General features: G+C 43.2%; 1 protein-coding gene across 1 annotated transcript; it reads right to left on the bottom strand.

Annotated features, from left to right (window-relative positions):
• tor3a (torsin family 3, member A) lies at positions 1–26,895 on the bottom strand. Its single transcript, XM_080196593.1, has 6 exons — positions 26,727–26,895; positions 10,971–11,093; positions 9,898–10,163; positions 7,701–7,876; positions 801–925; positions 1–248 (listed from the first exon to the last, which is right to left on the bottom strand). Exons 1-6 carry the CDS (start codon positions 26,893–26,895, stop codon positions 1–3), a joined length of 1,107 nt encoding a protein of 368 aa, XP_080052719.1.
• Positions 26,896–27,770: the final 875 nt, after the last annotated feature.

The following is a 27,770-nucleotide window of genomic DNA, read 5'->3' as shown; positions in this document are numbered from 1 at the left end:
TCAGGGAAGAAAAAAATTAACACGCTGTGAGACTGATTTGCAGCCCTGCGCGGCGAAGAGCTTTTCCTCCTTTGGCACGTACAACAATCCCTTAGCTACTTCATCCAGGATGTCTAAATCATACTCAATTCCTCTGGATTGAAGAGCATCGCGCACGCACAATTTAACATGTTTGTACTCCAGAGGTAAGAAAGGGATGAAGAAGTCAATGAGGTTCTCAGTCACGAGGCCACTGTGAGCAAATTCCCCTGCAAACAGTACGTAGGAAATATTATCAATACTTGATTTTTTTCACAACTGTTTATTTCCTTAGTAGCTTCTTAAACCTTTATCAATAGAACTGCAGTGTGTTGAATGGATTGGAATGCGATCGGAACATTGAATACGTACGTCATTTCCAAAATGACATTCATGACATTACAGTTCTGATTCGGACTTTCCCTACAAACCGGAAAAGTTAATGTTTTGCTGAGGTGTATGGTCTTGACCAGAAATGAGTGAAAGTCCTATTGCTGGTGGCCATTTCCCACTTGTATTTGGTATTGCTATTGACTTGACCCGAGATGTAGGAATCAAAACGTGATTTTCAACACACTGCTGCCCACTGCTCCACTCACAAGCCGATTCGTCCTTTAAAGAGCTTTCTTCCCCAGTTATTTGTTCTCTTTTCATCTGCCTGATTCCCTTGTAGTCCTCTATATGGTCCCAACGTCCTCCTGAGTCGCCCCATCTGGTTCTCCAGAATCTTTCAAGTTGCTCTTCAATCTTATTACTCTCTCAGTTACCCCAGTATAATTTACCTCTTGAGGTTGCAGCTTCTCTTTGGATCTGATGTTCCAAATCTTCCATTGTGATCTCCTCTCGATCCCTCCCAGCTCGCCAAAATGCCAGTGTCACCCTGTTTATGGAATTTCCTCCTACGTTACTAGAAAATAGAGAATGTTTGAACATTATTAGAATGTGAATGTTGGTGAAAATAAAGCTGCTGGCTGGATTTTATATTATCCGTACATTAGATCGGGCCACCAGCTAATTAAAGTTATTGAATCTAACTGTAAATATCACAGTTAATGTTTCTTATGGAGATTTTACAGCTGGCTTTAAATCAAATACAGGATACCTGGGAGGCCAAACATTGCCAAGAATAATAGTAGAACCATAGAATTCCTACAGTATTGAAAGAGGCCATCCAGCCCATCAAGTCTGCACCAACTCTTCAAAAGAACTACCCACCAATGTCCTTGCGCTATCCCCATAACTCCACCTAATCATCATACCTACACATCTTGGGACACTAAGGGATTACTTAGCACAACCAATCCACCTAACCTGCATATCTTTAGTCCATAGCAGGAAACCTACTTAGACATGGGGAGAATGTGCAAACTCCCCACAGTCACCCAAGACCAGAATTCATAGAATCCTACAGGAGGCGGCTTTTCGGCCCATTGAGCCTGCACTGACCACATTTCCACCCAGGTCCTATCCCCATAACCCCATGCACTTACCCTACGTAGTCCCCCTGACACTAAGGAGCAATTTAGCATAGCCAATTCACCTAACCAGCATGTCTTTTGGACTGTGTAAGGAAACCAATGCAGACATGGGGAGAATATGCAAACTGCACACAGACAGTGACCCAAGCCAGGAATCAAACTCAGGTCCCTGGCACTGAGAGGCAAAAGAGCTAACCACCATGTTGCCCCAGTAAGCCTGAGGATTGAAAGAGTTTCCAAAACCAGCCAAGAGTGACCAAAAAATTGATAAAAGGGAAAACATAGAATACGGGAGCAAATTTGCCAGGAATATAAAAACAAATTTTTAGTATTTTACAATTGTATGAAAAGGGGGAATGTAGCTAAATTAAACATTGGTCCATTAGAAACAAAGACAGGGAAAATTATTGGGAATGAGGAAATGGCAGTGAATTTGAACAAATATTTTGTCTGTTTTCAGAGTAGAATACACAAACTACATAACAGAAAAAGGTAACCAAGAAGCTAATGGGAATGAAAATCTTAGTAATTAATATTAGCAGAAAAAAAAATTAGAAAATAAAAGTACCAAAACCAACAAATCCCGAGGACTGCAGTGGACTACATCCAAGGGTTCACAGATATAGCTGTTGGGATAGTGATTGTACTGGTTATAATTGTCAAAAGTTCCCTAGAATCGAAAATGGTCTCAGCAGATTGGAAGTTAGCAAATGTTACACGAGAAAAGAGAGTGGGAGACAACAAAGAGCTACAGGTCAGTTAGTCTGACATCAACCATCAGGAAAATACTGGAAACTATTGTGAATAGAGTTTAAGAACTTAGAAAATCACAGTATGATCAGACAGTTAACATGGTTTTATAAGGGGGAAATTGTGTTGCCAAATTTATTGAAGTATTTGGGGATATAACTGGCAGGGTAGGTAAAGGGAAGCTCATAAGTGGGGTACATTTGGATTTTCAAAATACATTTGATAAGGTGCCACACAAAAAGCTAACATGCAAGATAAGGGCAGATGGAGTTGAGAGTAACATATTAGCATGAATAGAGCATTGGTTAGTGGACAGGAAGTAAAGAATAGATATAAACAGTGCATTTTCAAGCTGACAGATTGCACTGGTGGGTGTTGCAAAGATCACTGCTGGTGCCTTTGCTATTTACAATCTTTATTAATAATTATGAAGAGACCAAATTTGTTGCTATATCAATGTAGACTTTCAGGAAGACACAGGCTATAGAGATATAGACAGGTTAAGTGAGTTGTAACAGTTTCGGTTTAATGTGGGAAAGTGTAAAGCCATACACATTTGTAGTAATGTTAGAAAAGTAGAATGTTTTTAAAAGTGTGAAATATGTCAATGTTCAGAGGCATTCGGGGATGCTGTACCATGTAAAGTTAGCATGCAGGTGCAGCAAGAAATTAGAAAGACAAATTGTGTTTGACCTTAATTACAAGGAGATTGATGTACAAGAGTAAGAAAGCTTTGGTGAAAGCACATCTGGATTACTGTGCAAAGGGTTGATCTCCATACCTAAGGAAGCATTTATGTATTTGGAGGTTGTGTAGTGAATGCCAACTAGATCTCCCCTTGGGAAGAGTGATGTCCTATGTGGAGAGGCTGAATAAATTGAGCCAATATGCTCTGGAGTTTAAGAGAATGAGAGGTGATATCATTGAAATGTACAAGATTCTGAAGGGGCTTGATAGATAGGCAGCGAGGTGTTGTTTCCCCTGGCTGGGAATCTAGAACACAGCACACACTTGGGATAAGGAGTTGATTATTTAACACAGAGATGAGTTGAAATTTTCTCATTAAGAGGATGGTGAATTTTCATGTCAAAGGGCTGTGAATGCTCCATTCTTGAATAGATTCAGATTTGAAATAGATGAATCTTTGCTCTCTAAGGTATTCAAGGGATATGGGGAATGAATGACAAAGTGGAATTGAGGCTGAAGATGAACCATGACCATACTGAATGGTGGAGGCTCAGTGGATGAATAGTACACTTCTGTTAGTTCAAAGATCATCATATTTTTAAAGAAACAAGGCTATTTGAACATTCATCTGAACCCTAATTGATATCCCAGACTTATAATCACCCCATAATGTCAATTATTATTCATAAGCAAATAACTTCACTTCAGACTTTTTTTTGTTCTGATGTTGTTTCTTGCTATTAATATCCAAAAACATTAACAGGAGGATTGCTGATTGAGGATTAACTTTTATAATAACTTGAAGTCAATCAGGATTGTACTTATTATATTCAGTTGGTCTATGTGACCTTAAAATGAGGCCATGCAACATAGCAAAGACAAGGCACTCAGAGTCTAGCCTGCATAAAAAAGATAACAAGATAAAAAATGCCAAAGTCTCCACATGTGTCTGACTATTGCATTGCTTGAACTCTATACAGACTAGCATTTAAATGCCAAAAGCCGCTAATTCAGGTCATGAATTCTAAAGGTTTCTGTACAATGTTAGCATTTTATATTTGAGGTCCAGTACTTGGGCAATAATCGGGTATAAAGTTTGCTAGTAGCTGTTTATTCCAAATGTAGAGAAATTGATTTTCAACTGATGAGACAAAAACTCATTCACCTGGCAGGCTGTGCTTGGGACATCAATGTCATTGCACAATTCTCAGATTTGACAACATTAAACTGTCAGTTTTTTCCCTTTTTTCTTCATTAAATGGCACAATAGTGCAGAGTGCAGCATGTATGACATAGTTGAGAGAAACACATCTCATATAATTGTCCCTAATGATTGCTAGATAAATTGTAATGAGTAAAAGCTAAGAGCTGATTCCCTCAGAGCCTAATACATGTCCCAGATTCCTGCTTATTGCAGAGAGCAGAGTTGAATCTGAATCTGTTTTTGGGAGCTCTTTGAAAGTTCTTATGGCATGTGGTTACCAACCTTGTTGGAGGATATTTCTAGCAAACTGATAATATGAGAGTCTGACCATTTCTCGCTATGCTCTCAACCCATGCTATCTCTCGTGCTCTCTCTCTGCCAATTTCTTCCATTCATTTCCCCTTCTCCTCAGCCCCTACTCTGCTTCCTGAATCCTTTCAAATTAGTTTCCAACTTACTGCCCACATCAAAATGGCCCTGGTCAAAGTAATCAATGAATTCCAACGTGACTATGATTATGGTGCACTACCTTTCCTCAATATTTCTCTGGCTTTGGATAAGGCTGATGATCTGTCCTCCATTGTTTTGTATGCTCTCCAATAGTTCCATGCAGCTGCTGCAGGGGGTCAAGTCCAAAAGCTTCTGCTGGGCTCTAAGGCTTCCTTTTCCTGATTCTTGTTTGTAAGTGGGGTGAATGGCCACCAAGATTCATCTGACAATCTATTGAAACTTTAACAGAATGGAGCAGAAATCCCAGGAAAAGAGAGGAAAATCATTTTTATTGCTTTTTCTGGAGTTTGGTCCTTAATTGGGAGGAAATCCACCTCACTGTGTACAAACACTGAATGCTAATGACACTAATACCATCTCTCTGCCACCATTCTTATCCCTACGATGGGCACTATGCTGTTAAATTACTCTGCAACATCATTGATAATCCAACTCAACTCTTTGACATGTTAGCTGTTTACATGCTATCCTATATACTCATCTCCCACATCCTCTCGAAATGACTGGCACCACATATCCAGAGCAATCTTTGTATACTGCTGGCCCTTTTTACTTCCTTCAATTAACTATTCAAGCTTCTCCAGCGTTATGTCCTGGCAGAAAGCCTCCAATTGTCTAACTCAATTGCTAGCTACCAAAACACTTTCCCTGGGCTCTTCACTGCTCACAGTCAAGCAATCATCCACCATGTCACTGCCTTCTTCCTGAACCCATCAGCTTTGTTCCAAACTTCAGAAGTTTTCTCAAAATCTACTGTTTTGACTATCTTTTCCAATGCCTCCACTAATTCTCTTCCTTCTGACCTCTTGTTTATTTTCTTCCTCTTATTCTCCCACTTTCCCCTCACACCAATAAAGCTTTGTCAGATGTTTTGTTACAGAGAAGATGCAAGTTGTTGTATTTATAAATGTAAACCAGCTGGTGGCATCATAGATCAGTCTGCTTCTGCTTTCAGTTAAATTCTACACATGCACACTTTCCAATAGGAATCATTGGACAGCAGTTAAGACTATGGCTGGGATTCTCCCACTCCACTGCACTGCTTGAGTAGCACAGCAGGCCAGGAGACAACAGCAGGGGGCCTTTTAATGACGTTCATGACCAGTGTCCAGCCAGTCGCGATTCTCCAAGGCAGTTTTCTTTGTAGCGTAATCAGCTCCACGTCAGAAATTGGCACGGAGTTGATTATCATTATGGAAATTACAATTTCCATATGTCCAGTGGGCTGGGATCGTATTCTCCAGGCCCACTAGCATTGCCCCCCAACCACCACCCCTCCCCCGCAGGGAGTGGTTCCCACCAGCAGGGTTTAAAAATGCTCTCCACAAATGGTGATCAGCTGTCTTTACCCCATTGGAGAGGACAGTGGTCATTGAGGCCCCCTCCAGGAGGTTAAGTTCATGGGGAGTGCCAGCCTGGCACTGACCAATGGGCAAACTGGCACTGCCCACCAGGCACCTTGGCACTATTCACTGAACACCAGGCGGTGTCAAGGGGGCAGGCATACTGGGGAGGATTATTGGGGGTGCAATTTGGCAAGGGAGGGAGGGGGCTGGCCATCGGGCCTGGGTATCAGGGTTGGGGGTTCAGGTCTTCCGATGTGGGGTTTGGGGGGTGGGGGGGGTGGTGTGTTGGTGGGACTGGTGGAGGGGCGTAGATTGAGGCTGGCCTGGGGGGTGGGGCGGTAGGCCAGTGATCAGGGGTGTTTCTGGGGAAGGCCAGTGATTTGGCGGGGGGGGGCAGCAATCAGGAGGCCAACGTGCATGTGCCAATCTCAGTGCTGACAGATTGGCGCGTGCACAGTGGCCCACTCAGCATTAAGCTGCCATCCTCTCGGGTGAAAATAAGTCCTGCCCTCTGGTAAGTATGCCCAAAAAACAGGTGGGAAGTACTCCCCTACCCCACACATTGGGCACTTCATTTTGTTTTGAGAGAATCCTGGCCTAAGTTTTTCTGAGGTCAATTATAGCATCTCTCCACAGTGCACCAACTGAGGAGGGTTTATTATTTTGTACATTAGTAGGTTGGGATGAGTAGGTGAGCAGGAAGGGAGTTTAATAAGCAAAAGCAGAGGATAAATAAAGGGAAGGGTAAACAAGAGTGGAATTACCCCAGGCTCAAACATTCTGTTGCATGAGGAGTGCCCATGAAAGGGAATGTGGTGTTTGGGCAGGTTATCTAGAGTCACATGCAATCAGCTGCAATCATATCGATCTGGATAGTTCCACATCTACACTTTTTTAAATAAGGTTGTGACACTGCAATTACAGTATTTGATCTTTGCGTAACATTTATCAATAGTAAATTTGATTTGAGTTGGCAACTTTTAGAAGTAGTGCAGAGACAGTGCTATTGGACTTTTGTACTATTTTTGGGTTCATTTAGTTTGGTTTTATTTACTGTAATCACTATGAAACAGAGAATTGTCTGAAGTGACTGCATAACAGTGCAGCTCAAAGACAAACCTTCCCTTCCCCCATGTCTAGCAGACTATGCAATCATCCATTTACACCACATTCATCCACCAAGCCAGAGGATGAATCCCAGACCAAATCCAATAATCAACCCTTTCCAGCATGAGTGCAATTTAACAATACAGTATTAACAAAAACATCTTTCTCTTCCAAAATTTCAAATGTAAGGGAAGCTGACAGTCAAAATATATGAACTTGTCCACTGCTGAGCAGCAACTAATGGATTTTGTGCTCCTGACGAATTAATTGGAATTTTGAGTTAATCTAAATATGTTGATGCATTGATGAACTATCCACTCCTGGCTTGACTTCACTGCAGAGCCAAGTCCTTTATACTCTTAGACACATTTCAGGAAAGAAGCCCAACATGTACATTTAACCCTGGAATCTGTAAAGATTCTCCTGGGCCCATTTGTATCACAGCAGAGAGAGTCCTGATTTTAACAAAAGTGTTCTGACTGCCAGATGACCAACAACCAAGCTCAAGTGTTTCAAAGATGTTGTCACCAGTGGTAGCTGTGACTGGTACTACTGGGCCCTGTCTTTTTCTCAGGCTGTCGACTGATTAAGCTGTTTTACCTCAAGAAAATAAACATGGACTTTCTGAAGTCCACCCCATCCACATGGTCATAATGATTGATGTAAGGCTTGATGGCGTCAATCAGGCCTTGATGCAATTTTTCGGCCTCATCAAATATGAACAAGGATCGTTTGCATTGTTGTACAGCCGTGGGGATAAACTGCTGCAGCTGAGCCTGAAAAAGAGAATAGATAACAGTGGAAGTCCCAGCTTTTATAGTTTTCTTTTCCCACTCCCACCCCATCTCTCCACTCCCTGTCCTCTTTCTCTACATCACAGTCCATTTTCTGTCCATACATCCTCATTCTGATGGGAAAATGTTGAATGATTCATAATAAAGTTTCCATTAACACTGCAGTGAAGTTACTGTAAAAATCCCCTAGTCACCACACTCTGGCGCCTGTTCAGATACACTGAGGGAGAATTTAGCCAGCACAGTTTTCAGACTCTGGGCGGAAATTGGAGCACCCAGAGGAAACCCACGCTGACACAGGGCGAACATGCAGACTCCACACAGACCATGACCCAATCCGGAGATCAAACCAAGGTCCCTGGTATTGTGAGTCAGCAGTGCTAACCACCATGCCACTGTGCCATCCTTGTCAGATTAGTGAGGATAGTCCTCAACATATTGTTCTGAAAGTCAGACTGGGACTTGAATTCTCACCTTTCAACTCAGGAGTTGATTAACTTAGCCAATAATTATCAGTTAAATTTCCCTCATATTGAATAACACTTCTGAAAATATTGCTAGCATTATTCCATTACATTGAATTTTAAATTACTTTGAAACTGGAAGATTTTTAAGCACAGATCGAATTGAAATAGTTCAAAGGGGACAGTTGGGTTCGAATGTTCCTTTCTGCTTCTCCCAAAAAGGCAGATTTCCCTAACAGTTTCACACGCACAGCTGCAGGTAGATGGCCAGATGTTTGGTGGCCCAGAGCTGACATATATTGGTGATGCCAAACCTTCGAACCTGTTTCAAAATGCACATAGTAGATTGTCGCTATTTGCGGAGGTTCCGTTCCCATGCATTCTGGTGAACGGTGAACTTGTGTGTGTGCGATGAGTGGCACGTGCAGCGCGTACTTTCTACGTGGAAACAGCATGGGAAAGGTGAAAATTCAACATTCTAAATCGTGGACCAAGTTTTGGGGCCGTGAAGCACAGTTACGTATACAACTATATTTGCGTGGTAAACAAAGTCATGATAGCAGAAGGTCACAAACGACAGGAGTTGACTGTGATTAGAATCAATGCCATCTCTGAATATAAACTTTGCCCACTGTTTAATACTTTTTAGCAGAAACAGAAAAATGGTTATTTTAAGTTCCATTTCTTTTTCAACATTTTCCAAAGTGACTCTGCTTCTCTTTTTTTCATTCTCAATGTTAACCTTTTTTCTTCCCTCAGTCCCAGTTGTGCCCCCATCAATAATCTAGAACAAGCATTTTTTTTGCATGATACATTTGCATACGGAAGGGTGAAATCTCCAGGCTGGAAAGTCAGTGAGAGACAAGTGGTGCCTGTTGACTGAACAGCCCACTCAATCACATGCCAGTCAGGCAGTGGCAAGGCCACCTGCAGGCCTTGCCCTGGAATCTGGACTCCAGGGTCCAAACTACTACTAAGCGAGAAGAGCCAGCCAATCCAAGGCTGACAACTCTGGTACTCAGCAGTTCCACTGAAGAGGCCATGGCTGTTGCTGGCAACAGGTAAGTCATGTTCAGGGTTGGGGGAGTTAGTTTTCTGGGATGGATGTTACAGCGAGGGGGAGGGGGATTGGAACTGACAGCAACCAACATGCTCTCAGTGGGCATCCCACCTTCCTGATCTCCAATCCCTTGATCAAGGGACTCCTCCTAACATCCCACCCCCTCTTCGGAGGTGACAAGCAGACCACACAGACCCACCTGTTGTGCAGGTCTCATGTCGACAGGTCGGCTTGCAGCTGGGTTCATCTCAGCGACATGAGGCCCTTAAATTGTCATTAATTTGTCACTTGGCCTTAATTGGCAGCAGGATGGGAATGCCAGCAGCATTCCAGTATGACCCCACCCTAATTACATATCTTCCCCCTCCAAGCTCAGCAGCAGTGAGAGCAAAAGATCCTGCACGTTGGGTCAATTAATTGGCACTCTGAATATGGCTGAGTCAGCAGGTATTCCAGTCGTTATGTTCAGCTCTGCTTACCTTGTAAATATCAACCATGTTGGCATGTGGAAAATGAAAGGGAGCGATGTAGAAATGCACACACTCACTTCTCAGCCCATCTCGGTACAGATTATCTGCTATCATTTTGGCCACAAAGTTCTTGCCAGTTCCAGACCAACCATGGAAGGAAAGTGCCAATGCTTTCTCGGGGCTTTTGGTTGCCAAGAAACCTTTCACCGCTTTTACCACAACCTCCTTGGCCAGGTGCTGCCCATGTAACTTTTTGCTCAAGTCGTGCACAAGCCCTGGTTAGAAAATGCACAAAACCAAACCTTATTGTTTCTTCCATTCCTACCTCAAAGGAAATTCTGTTCATAACCTATTTATCTAAATGGAAAGCTCGGGGAGTGGCATTACGTTCTGTAACATGTTTTGTTGAGTGTTATGTGGTCTTTTAAACTTCAAAAATGAAGTCAACAACATGCCCTTCCAGCAGTGTAAAGGAATGAGTGTCTATGCATCTAACAACTGCTGCAGGATGAGGAGCAGACAGGTGAATGTGGAGTGAAGGCTATGTCCTTGCAATTGCCAACACAATAAGCCCCTTTCAGTCTTGCCATTTTGGGCAGTTGCAAAGTGGTTCATAGAAAAGAGGGGACGAAAGCTTTCAGATCCATACTTCTAAGTGGTTCTAATGTAAAAGAAAGGCACATATTTGCTGAGCTTTATGACTTTGTGCTCTTCTTTAAATGATATAATAGGCAGGAATGACTCTACTTCTAATAGCATTCCTGGTCAGTTAATGCTGGAGACAGTGTGTGCTACTGCTGGATATGCTTGACCCACCAATCCAGTCAATGTGAATATATTAGGTGCTGCAGTCTGGAATCAGTGCCGGTTATTTACAAGAAACCACAGAGTTGATCTGAGGGCCAAACATATTCCCAAAAGCAAAACAAAGGAACTTAATCTCATAAAATACAACAGACATACCTGTCTGTGCTCCTTAGCTGGAGGACAACAAACACTCCTTGAATTTAACAGGATACTTTACTATTTAGGTACATTAGGCTGTCACAGAACACTGTACAATTCCATTCTTATTTACTAACCTGTAATGTTGTTAGTTATTCTGCAGTCTCCCGATTCACAACACTCATGTACGCTGCAGTACCAGCTTAGTATCTCCTGATAACCATCCTGGATTAAGAAGGACCAAGCCTCCAAAGTGTTTTCTAAAATCAAAGGAGAAAAATGTTTTATATCAGTGAAGAAAAATATTGGTTTGAATCTTTTGGAGCCCCTTTATTTTAGAAAACCTTATTAAATTCACTAAAATCTCTCATTTTCCTGCCTGTGGTGCAGTGTTATTTGAGGTGGCTATTAATAGTGAATATTCTGAATATAATTTTTGTCTTTTTCTGTGGTATGAGGTTTACTTTGTGAAGATGTGATGTGGATATGCCGGCGTTGGACTGGGGTAAACACAGTAAGAAGTCTGACAACACCAGGTTTTAGTCCAACCGACTATCAAATAAATCGGTTGGACTAAAACCTGGTGTTGTCAGACTTTTTACTGTGTTTACTTTGTGAACAAAGGGCTCCTCAGTGAGCACTTGGGGCCATTGTAGCCTTCTCTTCACACCAGCCTGCCCAGACAAATCATGACCTGTACAGGGGGGTGACCTACATTCCTGATGCTTCACAGTCATTCATGTTAGAAAAAGTCTGACAGTGCTTTAATCATGTTTGTTGTTGAAGGAACGCGTGCAATCATACCGACATATGAATTAAGTGCACGAGTCAACAATTCAGACCTTCAAGCCTGCTCTACCATTTGACAAGATCATGGCTGATCTAACTGAGGCCTCAACTCTAATTTAGTATCAATCCCCTTATGCCCTTTGGCTCCCTCACAACGAGAAACTATGAAACTTAAAAATCTTAAATGACCTGCCTCTACCACTCTCTGGGAAAGGGAATTCCACAGACTTACGATCCTCAGAAAAACTATTCTTCTCATCTCTGTCTTAAATGGAAGACCCCTTATTTAAAAACTATGTCCCCTAGTTTTAGTCTCTTAGAAGGGGAATCATTCTCTTAGCATCCACCATGTCAAGTCCCCTCAAGATCTAATATGTTTCAATAACATCACTCCTAAAAATGGAAATGCTGCAGAGAAGGTTGGAAAAATGTGCTTAAATGTTCAAATCTGCTGAGAGCCACTGGAAAAGGATGTGGAGAAACAAACACAAAGCAAAGGCTGTAAGTAAAATACTGGGTTTGTGAAGGTGATTGTAAATTTTATACTCACTGCTCCAGTAGAAATGAAAGGCAATATGTGGTAGAACAGGCAGTTTTCCCACTTGCAATGGTAAAACTACAAGCTTGCAACAAAGTTAATTAACAAGCCAGAGTGGATATGAATAGCCACACTTCTAACACTGCTGGAAAGAAACTGCTACAAATTTTATACCACACTAACTCTAATTGGCAAACAGAAAACAGATGGCAGAGACTTTCAAAGCTGTGACCATACATTTTGAATCCTAATTTATGGATATTATGTATTCAAAACTGGAGTACAAGATGAGAATGAGCCCAGTGAATATAGAATCCCTACAGTGCAGAAGCAGGCCGTTCAGCCCATTGAGTTTGCATTGGCCACAATCCCACCTAAGCCTGATTGCTATAACCCTGCATATTTAGCCTGCTAATCCCCCTGACACTAGGGTCAATTTAGCATAGCCAATTAACCTAACCTGCACATCATTAGGATTGTGGGAGGAAACTGGAACACCCAGAGGAAACACACATAGATATGGGGAGAATGTGCAGATTCCACACAGGCAGTGACGCAGGGCTAGAATTGAACATGGGTTCCTGGCACTGTGAGGCAGCAGTGCTAACCACCGTGCCACCGTGCTGCCACTGAAGTATTACAGTGACTGTAATAACACAACTTGCAGGATAATGTGAATGTGGACAGCTAAATGATGACCTAATTAGAAATAGAATAGTCTTAGGCAATGAGACCCCTTAGTGACAGAAAGTCTACTGAGAGAGGAAAAACTTATACTCAAAAAAGCAATAGACATCAATTAGAATGTGTGACTGTGGCAGAACCGAACAGCAGATACATTATGCTGAGAAACATTCCAGTTGAAAGAGCAGAACAATTGCAAACAAAGGGCAAGGTGCAAATACCACCGAGGACATTATACAAAGGAAAAGGAGTGCCCAGCATGTGGAAGACAGTGAACTAACTGCAAGAAGCAAAACAAACCTATAAGATGGAGAGATATCTGCAAAAGTATCTGATGAAGAACCATATACCATACAACATGATGGTTCCATCAAGTGGATGGACGATAAATGGTTTGCAATCGTTGCAGGAGAGTACCAAGAGAACAAGAAATATCAGATAGACACTGGTGCATCATGCAAAATCATAACCTTCATAGACCTGTGTGAAGTGGATCAATATTGTACCCAAAAATGAAGCCATCACAAGTAACACTGAGGATATATGATGGCACAATACTTATTCAAACAGGACAAAAGTCTGAGATCCCAATGCAGTGGAAAGAAGGAAAATCTAGAGTTTCAGATCATAGGCAACATGCAATAAACAGCCGCGCTTCTAAACTTAAACAAGTCTAAAGCTTGGATTTGTAACCCTAAACATGCAAACATTTTACAGTGTGTTTCAGTACACAAAACCATTGACTGCTGAACAGTTCTTAGGGAAGGACAAAATTTTTTTAAACAGGGTTTGGACATCTACCTGGAGAATATTGTTTTAAAGTAAATGCGAGTTTAATACCAATTCAGCAACTGCCAAGAAGATACCCTCCAGTCCAGCCTAAAGCCTTCCATTGTTTGCTGGAGCAGACGAGTGAAGGAGCAGAGAGAGAGCTAAGATTTTACCTGTTAAAAACCTGTTTAAAATAAGTTTAAAGCACTTTGTTCTTTGTAGAACTGTTTAAAGCATTTATTTATTGTATTTACTGCTTTAAGAATTCTGAGGGAGTGGTTAGCAGGCAGTTGTGGACCATCAGCTTTAAATCAGCGCCAGGTTTAAAAGGAGGCCTGGTGTAGACAGCGGGCAGCGTCTGAGCGGGCAGTGGAGTGAGTGGGAAGCAGAGTGAGCTATTAGGGCTTAATATCAAAAAGGGCTTGAAGGAAAAAAGGCCAGGTGAGTTCGTTTGAAAAACAAGGGAAAAAAAACAAAAAACAAAATTTTTTTCAAAACTACTACAGTGAATAATGGAGGGGCATGTGATGTGTGGTTTCTGTATGATGTGGGAACTGGTGGACTCCAGGGTCCATCCCAGTGACCATGTCTGTAGTAAGTGCAGGTTGCTGGAAGAGTTCCAGCTCAAGGTGGATAGCTGGCCTCTGAGCTACAGACACTGAGGCTCATCAAGGGGAGAGAGGGTGCCATTGTCAATGGGGTGCAAGTGGCATCCACCACCCCCCCCCCCCCCAGACTGGCTAACTCTAAGGGTCAGGGACAAGAGGGGGCTGCTGGGAGAAGGCAGGGGGGTGAGGAGTGGAGGCCTCAGCCTCTTAATCTGCATTACAGGTTTGAGGTTCTTGCTTCCAGGCTGGACGAGAACGAGGCAGGTGAGGTTGGTGAGCAAACTGCATACGGTACAGTGATGCAGCAGGACATAGGCAAAGAGAGGGGGAAAAGGAACGTAGTAGTGATTGGGGATAGTGGGGTGAAGGGTATTGACACTGTCCTTTGTCACAATGACAAAGTGCACAGAAGGGTGTGTTGTCTGCCTGGCGCTCGGGTCCGGGATGTCGCAGCTGGGCTGCAGAGGAACCTGGAGTGGGAGGGTGAGAATCCGGTCGTTGTGGTACATGTGGGTGCCGGCGACATAAGCAAAATGCAGACTGAGGATCTGGGGAGGGAGTATGAAAAGCTGGGAATGGAATTAAAAAGTAGAACCGACAAGGTGGTTATCTCTGGGCTACTGCCTGAACCGAGTGCAGATGGGCGTAGGGTTGACAGGATTAAGGAAGTGAATGGGTGGCTCAGGGATTGGTGTGGGAGGAATGGGTTTGAATTTATGGGGCATTGGCACCAGTATTGGGGTAGGTGGGACCTGTTCGGGCGGGATGGGGTTGGTCTGAACCGTGCTGGGACCAGAGTGCTGGCGAATCGAGTAAAGAGGACTGTAGACAGGGCTTTAAACTAATTAGGGTGGGGGAGGGTGTGAGGGTAGGTGACGTTACGAGGTCTAAAGTTAAGGAGAGGGTACAGGTAAGGGAAGAGGCCGAGGATGTCCCAATAATAGAGGGAGTAGGGGGCGTGAGTATGGTTGGTGGCGTTACGGCAGATAGGGTCCAGGTGAAGGCTGGGATGAAAGCGCTTTATCTGAATGCACGAAGCATTTGGAATAAAGTGGATGAGCTGGTGGCGCAGATCGACACAAATGGATACGATCTGGTGGCCATTACAGAGACGTGGCTGCAGGGTGACAGGGACTGGGAGCTGAATGTACAGGGCTATCAAGTGTTTAGGAAGGATAGGCAGGAGGGAAAAGGGGGGGCGTAGCTCTGCTGATTAAGGATAGCATCACAGTGGTAGCAAGGGATGATATTGGAGCCAAGGAGCAGAGGGTGGAATCATTGTGGGTGGAGATTAGGAACAGCAAAGGGAGGAAGACGCTGGTGGGTGTCGTCTATAGGCCCCCGAATAATGATCTGGAGGTGGGGTGGGCTATTAACGCGCAAATAAGTGCGGCGTGCAGGAATGGGACGGCCGTAGTTATGGGGGATTTCAATCTGCATATTGATTGGTCGACCCATGTTGGACGCGGGGGGCTCGAGGAAGAGTTCTTGGAATGCTGCCGGGATAGTTTCCTCGAACAGTGTGTGTTGGAGCCGACGAGGGAGCGAGCTATCTTGGATCTGGTGCAATGTAATGAGGTGGGTAGAATTAGGGACCTTGTGGTGAAGGATCCTCTTGGGGAGAGTGATCATTGTATGGTGGAGTTTCTGGTGCAGATGGAGGAGGAGAAAGTGGGTTCCCGGACACGCGTCCTTTGTTTGAATACAGGGGAGTACGGGAGGATGAGAGAAGAATTGGCGAATGTGGACTGGGGGAGCGCGTTGGAGGGAGGGTCTGTTGAGGAGCAGTGGAGGATCTTTAAGGAGATCTATCTTGGTGCTCAGCAGAAATTTATTCCGATGGTCAAAAAGGATAGTAGGAGGAGAGGTAATAAGCTGTGGATAACGAAGGAGGTGAAGGAAAGTGTTAAATTAAAAGCGGAGGAATTTAGAGTAGCTAAGAGTAGTGGGCGAGAAGAGGATTGGGAGAGGTTTAAATGTCAACAAAGATTGACAAAGAAGTTGATAAAGAAGGGTAGGAGAAACTATGAAGCTGGGTTAGCGCTTAATATAAAAAAGGATAGCAAGAGTTTTTATAAATATATAAAAAGGAAGAGGCTGGCTAGGGTGAATGTTGGTCCTTTAGAGGATGAGAAAGGGGACCTAGTGGTAGGGGATGGGGATATGGCTAAGGTATTGAATAACTTTTTTGTTTCTGTCTTCACGGAGGAGGACGTGAATAATTTGCTGGGTGTTAGCGATGGAAAGGTGGTAGGACTGGAGGGTCTTAATGACATTACTGTTACTAGAGAGGCGGTGCTCGACAGACTGGAGGGGCTGATTGTGGACAAGTCCCCAGGACCGGATGGAATGCATCCGAGGGTTCTGAAAGAAATGGCGGAGGTGATAGTGGATGCCTTGGTGGTTATTTTCCAGACGTCGCTGGATTCCGGGGAAGTGCCGGATGATTGGAAAACGGCTAATGTTACGCCGTTGTTTAAGAAGGGTGCCAGGCAAAAGGCGGGGAATTATAGGCCGGTTAGTTTAACGTCTGTGGTAGGTAAAATGTTAGAATCTGTCATTAAGGAGGAAATTGTGAGGCATCTTGAAGGGAATTGCTTGATAGAGCAGACGCAGCACGGTTTCATTAAAGGGAAGTCGTGTCTGACAAATTTACTGGAGTTCTATGAGGATGTGTCTAGGGCGGTGGATAGAGGAGAGCCGGTGGATGTGGTCTTTCTGGATTTTCAGAAGGCGTTCAACAAAGTACCTCACAAGAGGTTATTGCAGAAGGTCGAGGGACATGGAGTTGGGGGTAGGGCGTTAGCGTGGATAGAGGATTGGTTGTCAAATAGGAGGCAGAGAGTGGGGGTCAACGGGTGCTATTCGGATTGGCGGATGGTGACTAGTGGAGTGCCCCAGGGGTCGGTGCTGGGGCCTCAGCTTTTTACCATTTATATAGATGATCTGGAGGAGGGAACCGAGTGTAGGGTGTCGAAATTTGCTGATGACACCAAGATTGGGGGAACGGCAAATTGTGCGGAGGATGTGGAGAGTCTGCAGAAGGATCTAGATAGGCTGGGCGAATGGGCCAGGAAATGGCAAATGGAATTTAATGTTGGCAAGTGTGAGGTGGTCCACTTTGGTAGGAAGAATGGTAGGAAGGACTATTACTTACGGGGCGAAAAACTGCAGCAGGCGACGGTGCAGAGGGACCTCGGGGTCCTTGTGCATGAGTCGCAAAAACCCAGCTTGCAGGTGCAGCAGGTGGTCAGGAAGGCGAATGGGATGCTGGCCTTCATAGCGAGGGGGATTGAATATAAAAGTAGGGAGGTCTTGCTGCAGCTGTATAGGGCATTGGTGAGGCCGCAGCTGGAGTACTGTGTGCAGTTTTGGGCGCCGCACCTGCGCAAAGATATTTTGGCCTTGGAGGGAGTGCAGAGGAGGTTTACTAGGCTGATACCGGAGTTGAGGGGGTTGAGCTATGAGGAGAGGCTGAATAAACTGGGCTTGTACTCGTTAGAGTTTAGAAGAATGAGGGGAGATCTCATTGAGACGTATAAGATGATGAATGGGATGGATAGGATAGAGGTGGAGAGACTCTTCCCGCTCAAAAAAGACTGTAGGACTAGGGGGCACAGCCTCAAGATAAAAGGGGGGGCGGTTTAGAACGGAGTTGAGGAGGAACTTCTTCACTCAAAGGGTGGTGAATCTCTGGAATTCTCTGCCCGTTGAAGTGGTGGAGGCTGCCTCGCTAAATATTTTTAAGACGCGGGTTGATGGGTTTTTGATAAGAGAGGGGATTAAGGGTTATGGGGAGAGGGCGGGAATGTGGAACTGAGCAGAGACAGATCAGCCATGATCTTATTGAATGGCGGGGCAGGCTCGAAGGGCTAGATCGCCTACTCCTGCTCCTATTTCTTATGTTCTTATGGTAAATGACAAGATAGATGAGTTAGAAAAGGAGAGAGTAATCAAGAAAGTGACAACGCCAACAGACTAGATTAGAAGCATGATAATAGTGAAACAACCTGGATAGGTGAGAGTATGTCTAGACCCAAAGGATCTAAATAAAATGCTGAAGAGATCTCAACTGATGCCAACGACTGAAAGCATTTTGCCACAATTTTCCAGGACAAAGATCTTCAATACCCTGGATGTGAAGGATGGTACTGATAAGTGAAGCTGGATGAACGCAGCAGCTTTCTAACTACGTTCTGGATGCTGTTCAGGAGAAATACTTGGTTGTGCATGCTGTTTGGCGTTACCACAGCTCCAGAAGGGTATCAACATGGACAGCATGAAATAGTCAGAGCTGTTCCTAGATTGGAAGCCAAAGTGGGTAATCTACTAGTCTGTGGATGCCAAAATACAATGGAAGAAGCCAGAGCTAATCATGATCAGAATTTAACATGACTACTGGAGAAAGTTCACCAGATGAACCTGAAGCTGAACAAGAAAAAAAATTGCAATTGGAGATGCCTGAAGTCAAACACATGGATCATATACTGACAGCAAAAGGTCTCCACCAAGGTCCTGATAAGGTGACAGCTATAACAACAATGCAGCAACCAACAGATGTGAAAGCAGAGCAAAGGACTAATGCAGCAGTAGCAACAGTGTACACTATCTACAAGAATGCATTACAGCAATTTACCAAGGCTCCTTGGACAGCACCTCCCAAACCCATGATAACTTCCATCTTGAAGGACAAGGGCAGCAGATACATGGGAACACCACCAACTGCAAGCTCCCCTCCAAGCCACTCACCATCCTGACTTGGAAATATATGGCATTCCTTCGCAGTTGCTGGGTCAAAATTCTCGAATTCCCTCCCTAACGGCATTGTGGGTCAACCCACAGCATGTGGACTGCAGCGATTCTAGAAGGCAGCTCACTACCACCTTAAGGGCAAGTAGAGATGACAATATATGCTGGACAGCCAGTGACACTCATGTCCCATGAATGAATAAAAAGAAAATGGAACGTTACACATGGACCAAGGAGTCGTCTCTGGCTGTTGTTTATGCTTGTGAGCACTTTCATCAGTACCTACTTGGGAGAGACAAAGTAACAGTGGAGTCAGACCACAAGTAACTTCAAAGCATTTTTCACAATCCGATACTATCCACTCTCAAGTGAGTGCAAAGAATGTAATTTTGTTTGCAAAGTTTTTAATCTGGATGTGACCTTGAAGCAAGGGAAACAGATGTACATTATGGACATGCTGTTGAGAGCAGTACTCCCCATGAAGAAAATTGAAGATACCACACCAGAATGTAAAATCTTTTAGATTCAACATCAAGCAGCAGCTAGACATGATCTGCAAGTCATCAATTTAGCACACGCCTTGCTCAAATCAAACAAACTACCCAAAATAATGTAACTCTTCAAGCACTGCAAAAATTAATCTGAAAGAACGATCTGAGAGCATTAAGGACCCACATGTAGTCACAACAGCCTTTTGGGCAAACTGAGATGAACTGACAGCATCTTTTACAAAGGAAATAGAAAACAGAATCATCAACAATAAGGTGGTGAGAAGAGAGATGCTGAAATGTATCCACGTAGGCCATCAAGGAATTGAATCACATAAGAACATAAGAAATAGGAGCAGGAGTAGGCCATCTAGCCCTTTGAGCCTGTCCCGTCATTCAATAAGATCATGGCTGATCTGTCGTGGATCAGTTCCACTTTCCCCCCATAACCTTTAATTCCCTTGTCTATCAGAAACCTATCTATCCACGACTTAAATATATTTAGCGAGGTATCCTCCGCCACTTCAACGGGCAGAGAATTCCAGAGATTCACCACCCTTTGAGTGAAGAAGTTCCTTCTCGACTCCAATCTAGAACAAAGAACAAAGAACATCCCAGCACGGGAAACAGGCCCTTTGGCCCAACGAGCCCGCGCCGCCGCATCTTCCCACACCTACCCTACCTATCTAAACTGCTCCGCCCCCCCCTTATCTTGAGACTGTGCCCTCTAGTCCTGCTATCTTTTCTAAGTGGGAAGAATCTCTCTACCTCTACCCTATCCATCCCTTTCATTATCTTATACGTCTCTATAAAGATTTCCCCCCTCAGCCTTCTAAACTCCAACGAGTACAGACCCAGTCTATTTAGTCTCTCTTCATAGTCCAACACCCTCATCTCCGGTATCAGCCTAGTGAACCTTCTCTGCACTCCCTCCAAGGCCAATATATCCTTCCGCAAGTGTGGCGACCAAAACTGCACACAGTACTCCAGCTGCGGCCTCACCAGTACCCTGTACAGTTGCAGCAAGACCTCCCTACTTTTATATTCTATCCCCTTCACTATAAAAGCCAACATTCCATTCGCCTTCTTGATCACCTGCTGCACCTGCAGACTGGGTTTTTGCAACTCGTGCACAAGGACTCCCAGGTCCCTCTGCACTGTAGCAGCTTTTTGCCTTTTAAATAATAATCCCTCCTACTATTATTTCTACCAAAGTGGATAACCTCACACTTACGAACATTATACTCCATCTGCCAGGTCCTCGCCCACTCGCTCAGCCTATCCAGATCTCTCTGCATACTTTCCACATCCTCTATGCAATTTGCTTTTCTGCTCATCTTCGTGTCATCAGCAAATTTCGTCACCCTACACTCAACCCCCTCCTCCAGATCATCTATATAAATGGTAAATAGCTGAGGCCCCAGCACCGATCCCTGCGGCACTCCACTAGTCACCAACTGCCAACCAGAATAGCACCCATTGATAACAACTCTCTGCTTCGTATTAGACAGCCAATCCTCTATCCACGCTAACACCTTACCCCCAACTCCGTGCACCCTAACCTTCTGTAGCAATCTTTTGTGAGGCACCTTATCAAATGCCTTTTGGAAATCTAAAAACACCACATCCACCGGTTCCCCTCTGTCTACCGCACTAGTCACATCCTCATAGAATCCAATAAATTCATCAAACACAACTTCCCCTTAATGAATCCATGCTGTGTCTGCTCGATCAAACCATTCTTGTCTAGGTGCCTCGCTATTTCTTCTTTGATGACGGATTCCAGCATTTTTCCAACTACCGACGTTAAACTAACCGGCCTATAATTCCCTGCCTTTTGTCTGCTACCTTTTTTAAACAGCGGCGTGACATTCACCATTTTCCAATCTTCCGGCACTTCCCCGGAGTCCAGCGAATTTTGATAAATAATTACTAAGGCATCCGCTATCACCTCTGCCATTTCTTTCAGAACCCTGGGATGCATTCCATCCGGTCCCGGGGACTTGTCTACCTTCAGTTCCATTAGTCTATCAAGCACTACCTCTCTAGTGACAGCAATTGCATTAAGGCTCTCATCTCCTACCATCCTTCTATCTTTAACGTCCGGCAAACTATTCGTGTACTCCTCCATGAAGACTGAGGCAAAAAAACTTATTTAAAGCCTCAGCCATTTCCTCATTGCCCACCGCTAAATCCCCCCTCTTATCCTCCAAGGGCCCAACATTCACTCTAGCCAGCCTCCTCTTCTTTGTATATTTGTAAAAACTTTTACTGTCATTTTTTATATTTAGTGCTAGTTTAGCTTCATACTCTATCTTTCCTTTCTTTATCACCTTCTTAGTCGTTCTTTGTTGATTTTTAAATTTTTCCCAATCTTCTAATTGCCCACTATTTTTAGCCACTCTGAACACATCAGCTTTTAATTTAATACTCTCCTTTATTTCCTTCGAATAACCACGGCAGGTTATCCCTTCTCCACAGTAGTCATGATGTGGATATGCTGGCATTGGATATGCTGGGGTAAACACAGTAAAAATTCTGACAACACCAGGTTTAAGTCCAACTGATTTATTTGATAGTAAACTCACTAGCTTTCGAGGTTACCCTCTTCATCAGGTGAATGGAGAGTTCTGGCCTCAGACAGAGCATATAAAGCACAGACAGTTTACAGATTACTGATTAGAATGCAAATCTTTACACCTAACCTGCTGTTCAAGTCTTAAAGTGGCCAACAATGTGAGTGGAAGGAGCACTGATCACAGGTTAAAGAGATGTGTATTGTCTCCAGACAACCTCAAACAGACCATTGTTCGCAGCAAACTACCCAGCCTTCAGGAGAACAGCGACCACAATACCACACAACCCTGCCACAGCAACCTCTGCAAGACATGCCGGATCATCGACATGGATACCATCGTCACATGTGAGAATACCATCCATCAGGTACACGGTAAATACTCTTGCAACTTGGCCAACATTGTCTACCTGATACGTTGCAAGAAAGGATGTCCCGAAGCATGTTACATTGGGGAGACCATGCAGACGCTACGACAACGGATGAATGAACATCGCTCGACAATCACCAGGCAAGACTGTTCCCTTCCTGTTGGTGAACACTTCAGTGGTCACAGGCATTCAGCCTCTGACCTTCGGGTAAGCATTCTCCAAGGCGGCCTTCATGACACACGACAGCGCACAGTTGCTGAGCAGAGACTGATAGCCAAGTTCCGGACACATGAGGACGGTCTCAACAAGGATCTTGGGTTCATGTTGCATTATCTGTAACCCCCATGACTTGCCTGGGTTTGCAAAACCTCACTTACTGTACTGTGTGGAGACAATACACATCTCTTTAACCTGTGATCAGTGCTCTTTCCACTCACATTGTTAGCCACTTTAAGACTTGAACAGCAGGTTAGGTGTAAAGATTCACATTCTAATCAGTAATCTGTAAACTGTCTGTGTTATATATGCTCTGTCTGAGGCCAGAACTCTCCATTCACCTGACAAAAGGGGTAACCTCGAAAGCTAGTGAGCTTACTATCAAATAAATCGGTTGGACTTAAACCTGGTGTTGTCAGACTTTTTACTGTGTTTATCCCTTCTCCTACAGTCCTTCTTTACCATCGGAATATATTTCTGCTGAGTACCGAAAAAGATCTCCTTAAAAATCCTCCACTGTTCCTCAGCTGTCCTACCAACCAATCTGCGCCCCCAATCTACATTCGCCAATTCCTCTCTCATCCTATCATACTCCCCTCTGTTCAAACAGAGGACGCAGGTTCGGAACCCTACTTTCTCATCCTCCATCTGCATCAGAAATTCAGTCATACTATGATCACTTGTCCCAAGAGGATCCCTCACAAGAAGATTCCTAATTCTACCTGCCTCGCTACACAACACCAGATCTAAGATAGCTTGCTCCATTGTAGGTTCTGTCACACACTGTTCAAGGAAACTATCCCGACAGCATTCCAAGAACACGTTTGAGAAAGGTAAGAGGAATGCTCTGCAGATCAAACATGTGCAATGAAATGAAAGACCACATCGGACAGCACCATGTTTGTTATGGTTACCAAGCTAAGAGAGCTGATGATGACCCAGAGGTCCACAAATTGCCAACAGAAATTGAACTGCAACAGTTACCATGGCAACAAATGCCATGAAAACGACATTCTCTGGAAAAGAAATATCAGTAAGAAGTCTGACAACACCATGTTTTAAGTCCAACCGATTTATTTGATAGTAAACTCGCAAGCTCAAAGAAACATCATCCAGACAAACAAACAATGACAATGCCCACATGTCTCAATAAGAGACCTGCACATTTTAAAGACTTTGTGCAATACAGGTGCAGAGATTGACTATAGAATAAACAATTGTTAATTCATGAGAACAGTGGGTGTATAGTGAATAACTTGCATAACTCACAGTTAAACATGATTGTCATAGAAATTTGTTTTCTGTCCATTAGGTGAAGTACGATATTTGTAGTTTTCACTGGTTATGAAAATATTTTGGGAGTTTTGAAATGCAAATATACTACATCTCTTATCGGGCTTGCCATAGTCATATAACCTCTGCCATAAGGCATTCTCCCCCATAAGACATTTTACATCAATTCAATAAAGATTCACACTGAGAAAGCACTGGAGTCTTTGAACACAAAACACCAAGTGTACACTCTCTTGCTTCTAGAACTCTCCAAAGGCTGCACTGCAAAGCAGGCTAACTTATTTTCTGTGGTTATGGGAGACCATGGAAGGTTCACCAGACAGTTTCTTGTGATGGCAAATTTGTCTTATGGGGCGAGATCAAGGAAACTATGTCTACAGTCTTGGAGTTTGGAAGAATGACAGATGATTGCATTCAAATAGGGTGGATACAGGAAGGGTGTGTCCCTTTGCTGGAAGATCTAGAACTAAGGAAACCATTTTAGAATAAATGAAGATGATTTAGGTCTGAGATGAGAAGAATTTCTTTACTCAAAGTTTGGTGAATCTTTGGAATTCTCTATGAGATGGCTTTAAATATTCAGTCACTGAATATGTACAAGACAGGAATTGACAGATTCATAGATATTAAAGGCATCAAGGGATAAACATTGGGATAGTGCAGGAAAATGAAATTGAGGTGGAAGATGAACCATAGTCTAGTTGAATGGTGGAGCAGGGTTGAGGGACTGAATAGCCTATTCCTGCTCATATTTTCCATAATAAAGCTCATCTGTGCAAATCTGACTGATAGTAAAATAGTTTCAATAAATAAAAGCAATGAAATGCAGAAGTATTGACTGGGTCAACGTCATTAAAAATTAACGTAATTAGGAACATTTTGACATTGAAATTCCCTTTCCATTTTATGAAGATAGTTGGAAAAAGAAAGCCAGATTGACAATGAGTGAAGTCCAGAAATGACTATCGCTGCCATAAGTGATGCCAGAGGTATTGTTTGTTTTATTTTGAGATGTAGACAATATTGACATGGCAGGCACTTAGTACCCATCTCCAGCTACCCTGACATGATGGTGACACTGGTGGTGATGGTGGTAGTTTTAATGATGATGGGGTTGTTATGATGGCGGTGATGGCTTTAAAGTTTAAGTTTATTTATCAGTCACAAGTAAGGCTTACATTAACACTGCAATGAAGTTACTGTGAAATTCCTCTTGTTGCCACAGTCTGGTGCCTCTTCAGGTCAACCAGTATGTTTTTCGGACTGTGGAAGGAAACAGGAGTACCCAGAGGAAACCCATGCAGACACGAGGAGAACATGCAAACTCTACACAGACAGTGACCCAAGGCAGGAATCGAATCCAGGTCCCTGGTGCTGTGAAGCAACAGTGCTAAGCACTCTGCCACCATGCCACCCATGCTGGTGGTGGTGATGGTAGTGCTGGCATTGATGATGAAGAACAATGTTGATGCTGGTGGTGGAAGCTATGGTGATGGTGTGCGTGAACTTTGAACATTCTGGTGTTCAGACTCTCTAACTGCTATTAGGGAGAATATTACAGACTTGGTACAATTCAGGGGAATAGACAGCCCATTATTTCTGGGATAATTTTCATCATGAAGAATTTGAATATAATGAATGTATTGTGAAATGTGTCATTGTGAAGTTTATCGATAAACAGCAAGAAAAAAATATTGGCTGATAAACTTACAGAACTAATATATTTCAATATATATGCACCCAAAAGGATTTTACAGATGAACTCCATATTGAAGTACAGTAGTTATTATTGACAGTCATCAGTACTAAAAACACCTCCCAAACAGCCACCAGGGGTAGGATTAGTTCAAATCTTTTCTGTCATTATTCATTGAAAAATGTAGGCCGGTAGATCTTTTAAAAAACGTTCTCAACTGTAAATAGTACTGTAAAAGTGGACTAAACTTTGGTTTAATATCTTATTTGAAGCATGACACCCCTGACAATTCACTGCACCCATTATTGTGCTGGTGGGTCAGACTTGATGATGATTTTAGGTTCAGCCTCAGACACTTCTGGTAATCCAGTAAATCATGTCTGGATGAAGTTACATAATGACAAGGGTAACTATTAAATATTTAAATGGTATATAGCATAAATGTCAGCAAGAAAAAAAATGAACTAACCGACCCTGATCTTGATAGATTCCCCTCTACCAAAAACAGGTTCTGTGGTTGTTTCCCAAACATAATGATGTAAACAGATACAGCTTCACTCCTGTTGTTTCACTGCATTAGGACTCTGTAATTTGACTTGCTTTCAGGCATTCATTATCATAGAATCCCTACAGTGCAGAAGGAGGCCATTCAGTCCATTGAGTCTGCACTGACCAGAATCCCACCCAGGCCCTATTCCTGTAACACCACATATTTACCCTGCTAGTCTCCCTGATACTAGGATCAATTTTTAACATGGCCATTCAACCTAATCCACACATTTGGAATGAGTGGAAACCAGAGCACACAGAGGAAACCCACACAGATACGGGGAGAATGTGCAAACTCCACACAGACTGTGACCTGAGGCCAGAATTGAACCTGATCTCTGACACTGAGGAAGCAGTGCTAACCACTGTGCCAACATGCCACCCTATATCTAAATTATTTGAATCCCTCAATCAGTTTTAAAATAACTTCTTGGAATTATGTGATTTGTCTATAATTCACTTCCAGAAACCCATTATTCTCTGGCTAAAACACTCAGACCGTAACAGAGTCATCGTCTGTAACTCACTTTGTTCTTCATGAATGTCACATAGTTTTACACACTCACCATTCCACGTTGAGATGTCTGGCGCCTCTTTACTCTCACAGTCGGAGGTCCACAACTGACCTGGAAGGGAATGAAAAATCTCTGAAAATGTCCCAAACTGCTCCTGAAATATGTTTCCTTTTACCACCTGCAACCACCAGCACAACAACGGGAGCCATTGGAAATTCATTGAAGAGTAGAATGCTCTCAGATCTGAAATGTAGAGTTTGTGGGGATTAGGGACAAGGAAAGGGAAGGAAAGGAGAGAGCTCCCTCTGTGCCAGTTGTATTAAACACACTTTATTCTTTGTCAATATTTATCTGTAACATTTCATTTGGTTAACCCTGTGAACGGTCAGGCCCAGCAGAGCCAGGTTAATAACCCTTATCAAACCAGGCACTTCTCCAATCCAACAGGGCAATAAACAACAGTGTGTACTGTAGATGTGGGAGAGCTAATGTGTCATATACTATATACCTCAAATATAGTTGTATCAAAAGTTTATTAAAATAAGCTAAAATATAAGAAAAAATATTAACCAAGAGGTAGCAAAAAATAAGCTCAGGTATAAGAGGTTTACATGAGTTTCTTCCACTTCTTATTCATCCTTGGATTGTGGGTGTCAGCCTCCTGTAATATTAACCGTCCTTCATTGCTTCCCAAATTATTCCAGTTGCCCTGGAGTCATAGACTTGACAAAGTAAACCTTCACGTTTTGTGTTCTAAAGGCATTAAGTCAGCCAAATTTACAACTTGGTACTTTCACAGTCACCGTTACTAATGCCATCTTTTTATTTATGATTTATTTATTAACAATTTAAATTTCATAACTGCCACATTGGGATTTAAACTTGTCGCCAGATCATTACTAACACAAATAACTAATCCATGAACATAACCACTGTGCTCCTTCTCCCCCTAAGAGGGCTTTGGCGACCATGGACTTCCATTGGATTGATCCATGACTTTGCCTGGCAAAGTGCTGCAGTGATTTGCCATTGCTTTCCACAGAAAGACTGACCAGAAAACTCACACTCTTAAAGTTTGCTTCAGGCACATGAAAA

The sequence above is a fragment of the Carcharhinus amblyrhynchos genome, chromosome 9 (genome assembly GCF_965287045.1).
Source record: "Carcharhinus amblyrhynchos chromosome 9, sCarAmb.v2.hapA, whole genome shotgun sequence".
NCBI lineage: Eukaryota > Metazoa > Chordata > Chondrichthyes > Carcharhiniformes > Carcharhinidae > Carcharhinus > Carcharhinus amblyrhynchos.
This window is presented reverse-complemented; position numbering and strand designations above follow the sequence as displayed.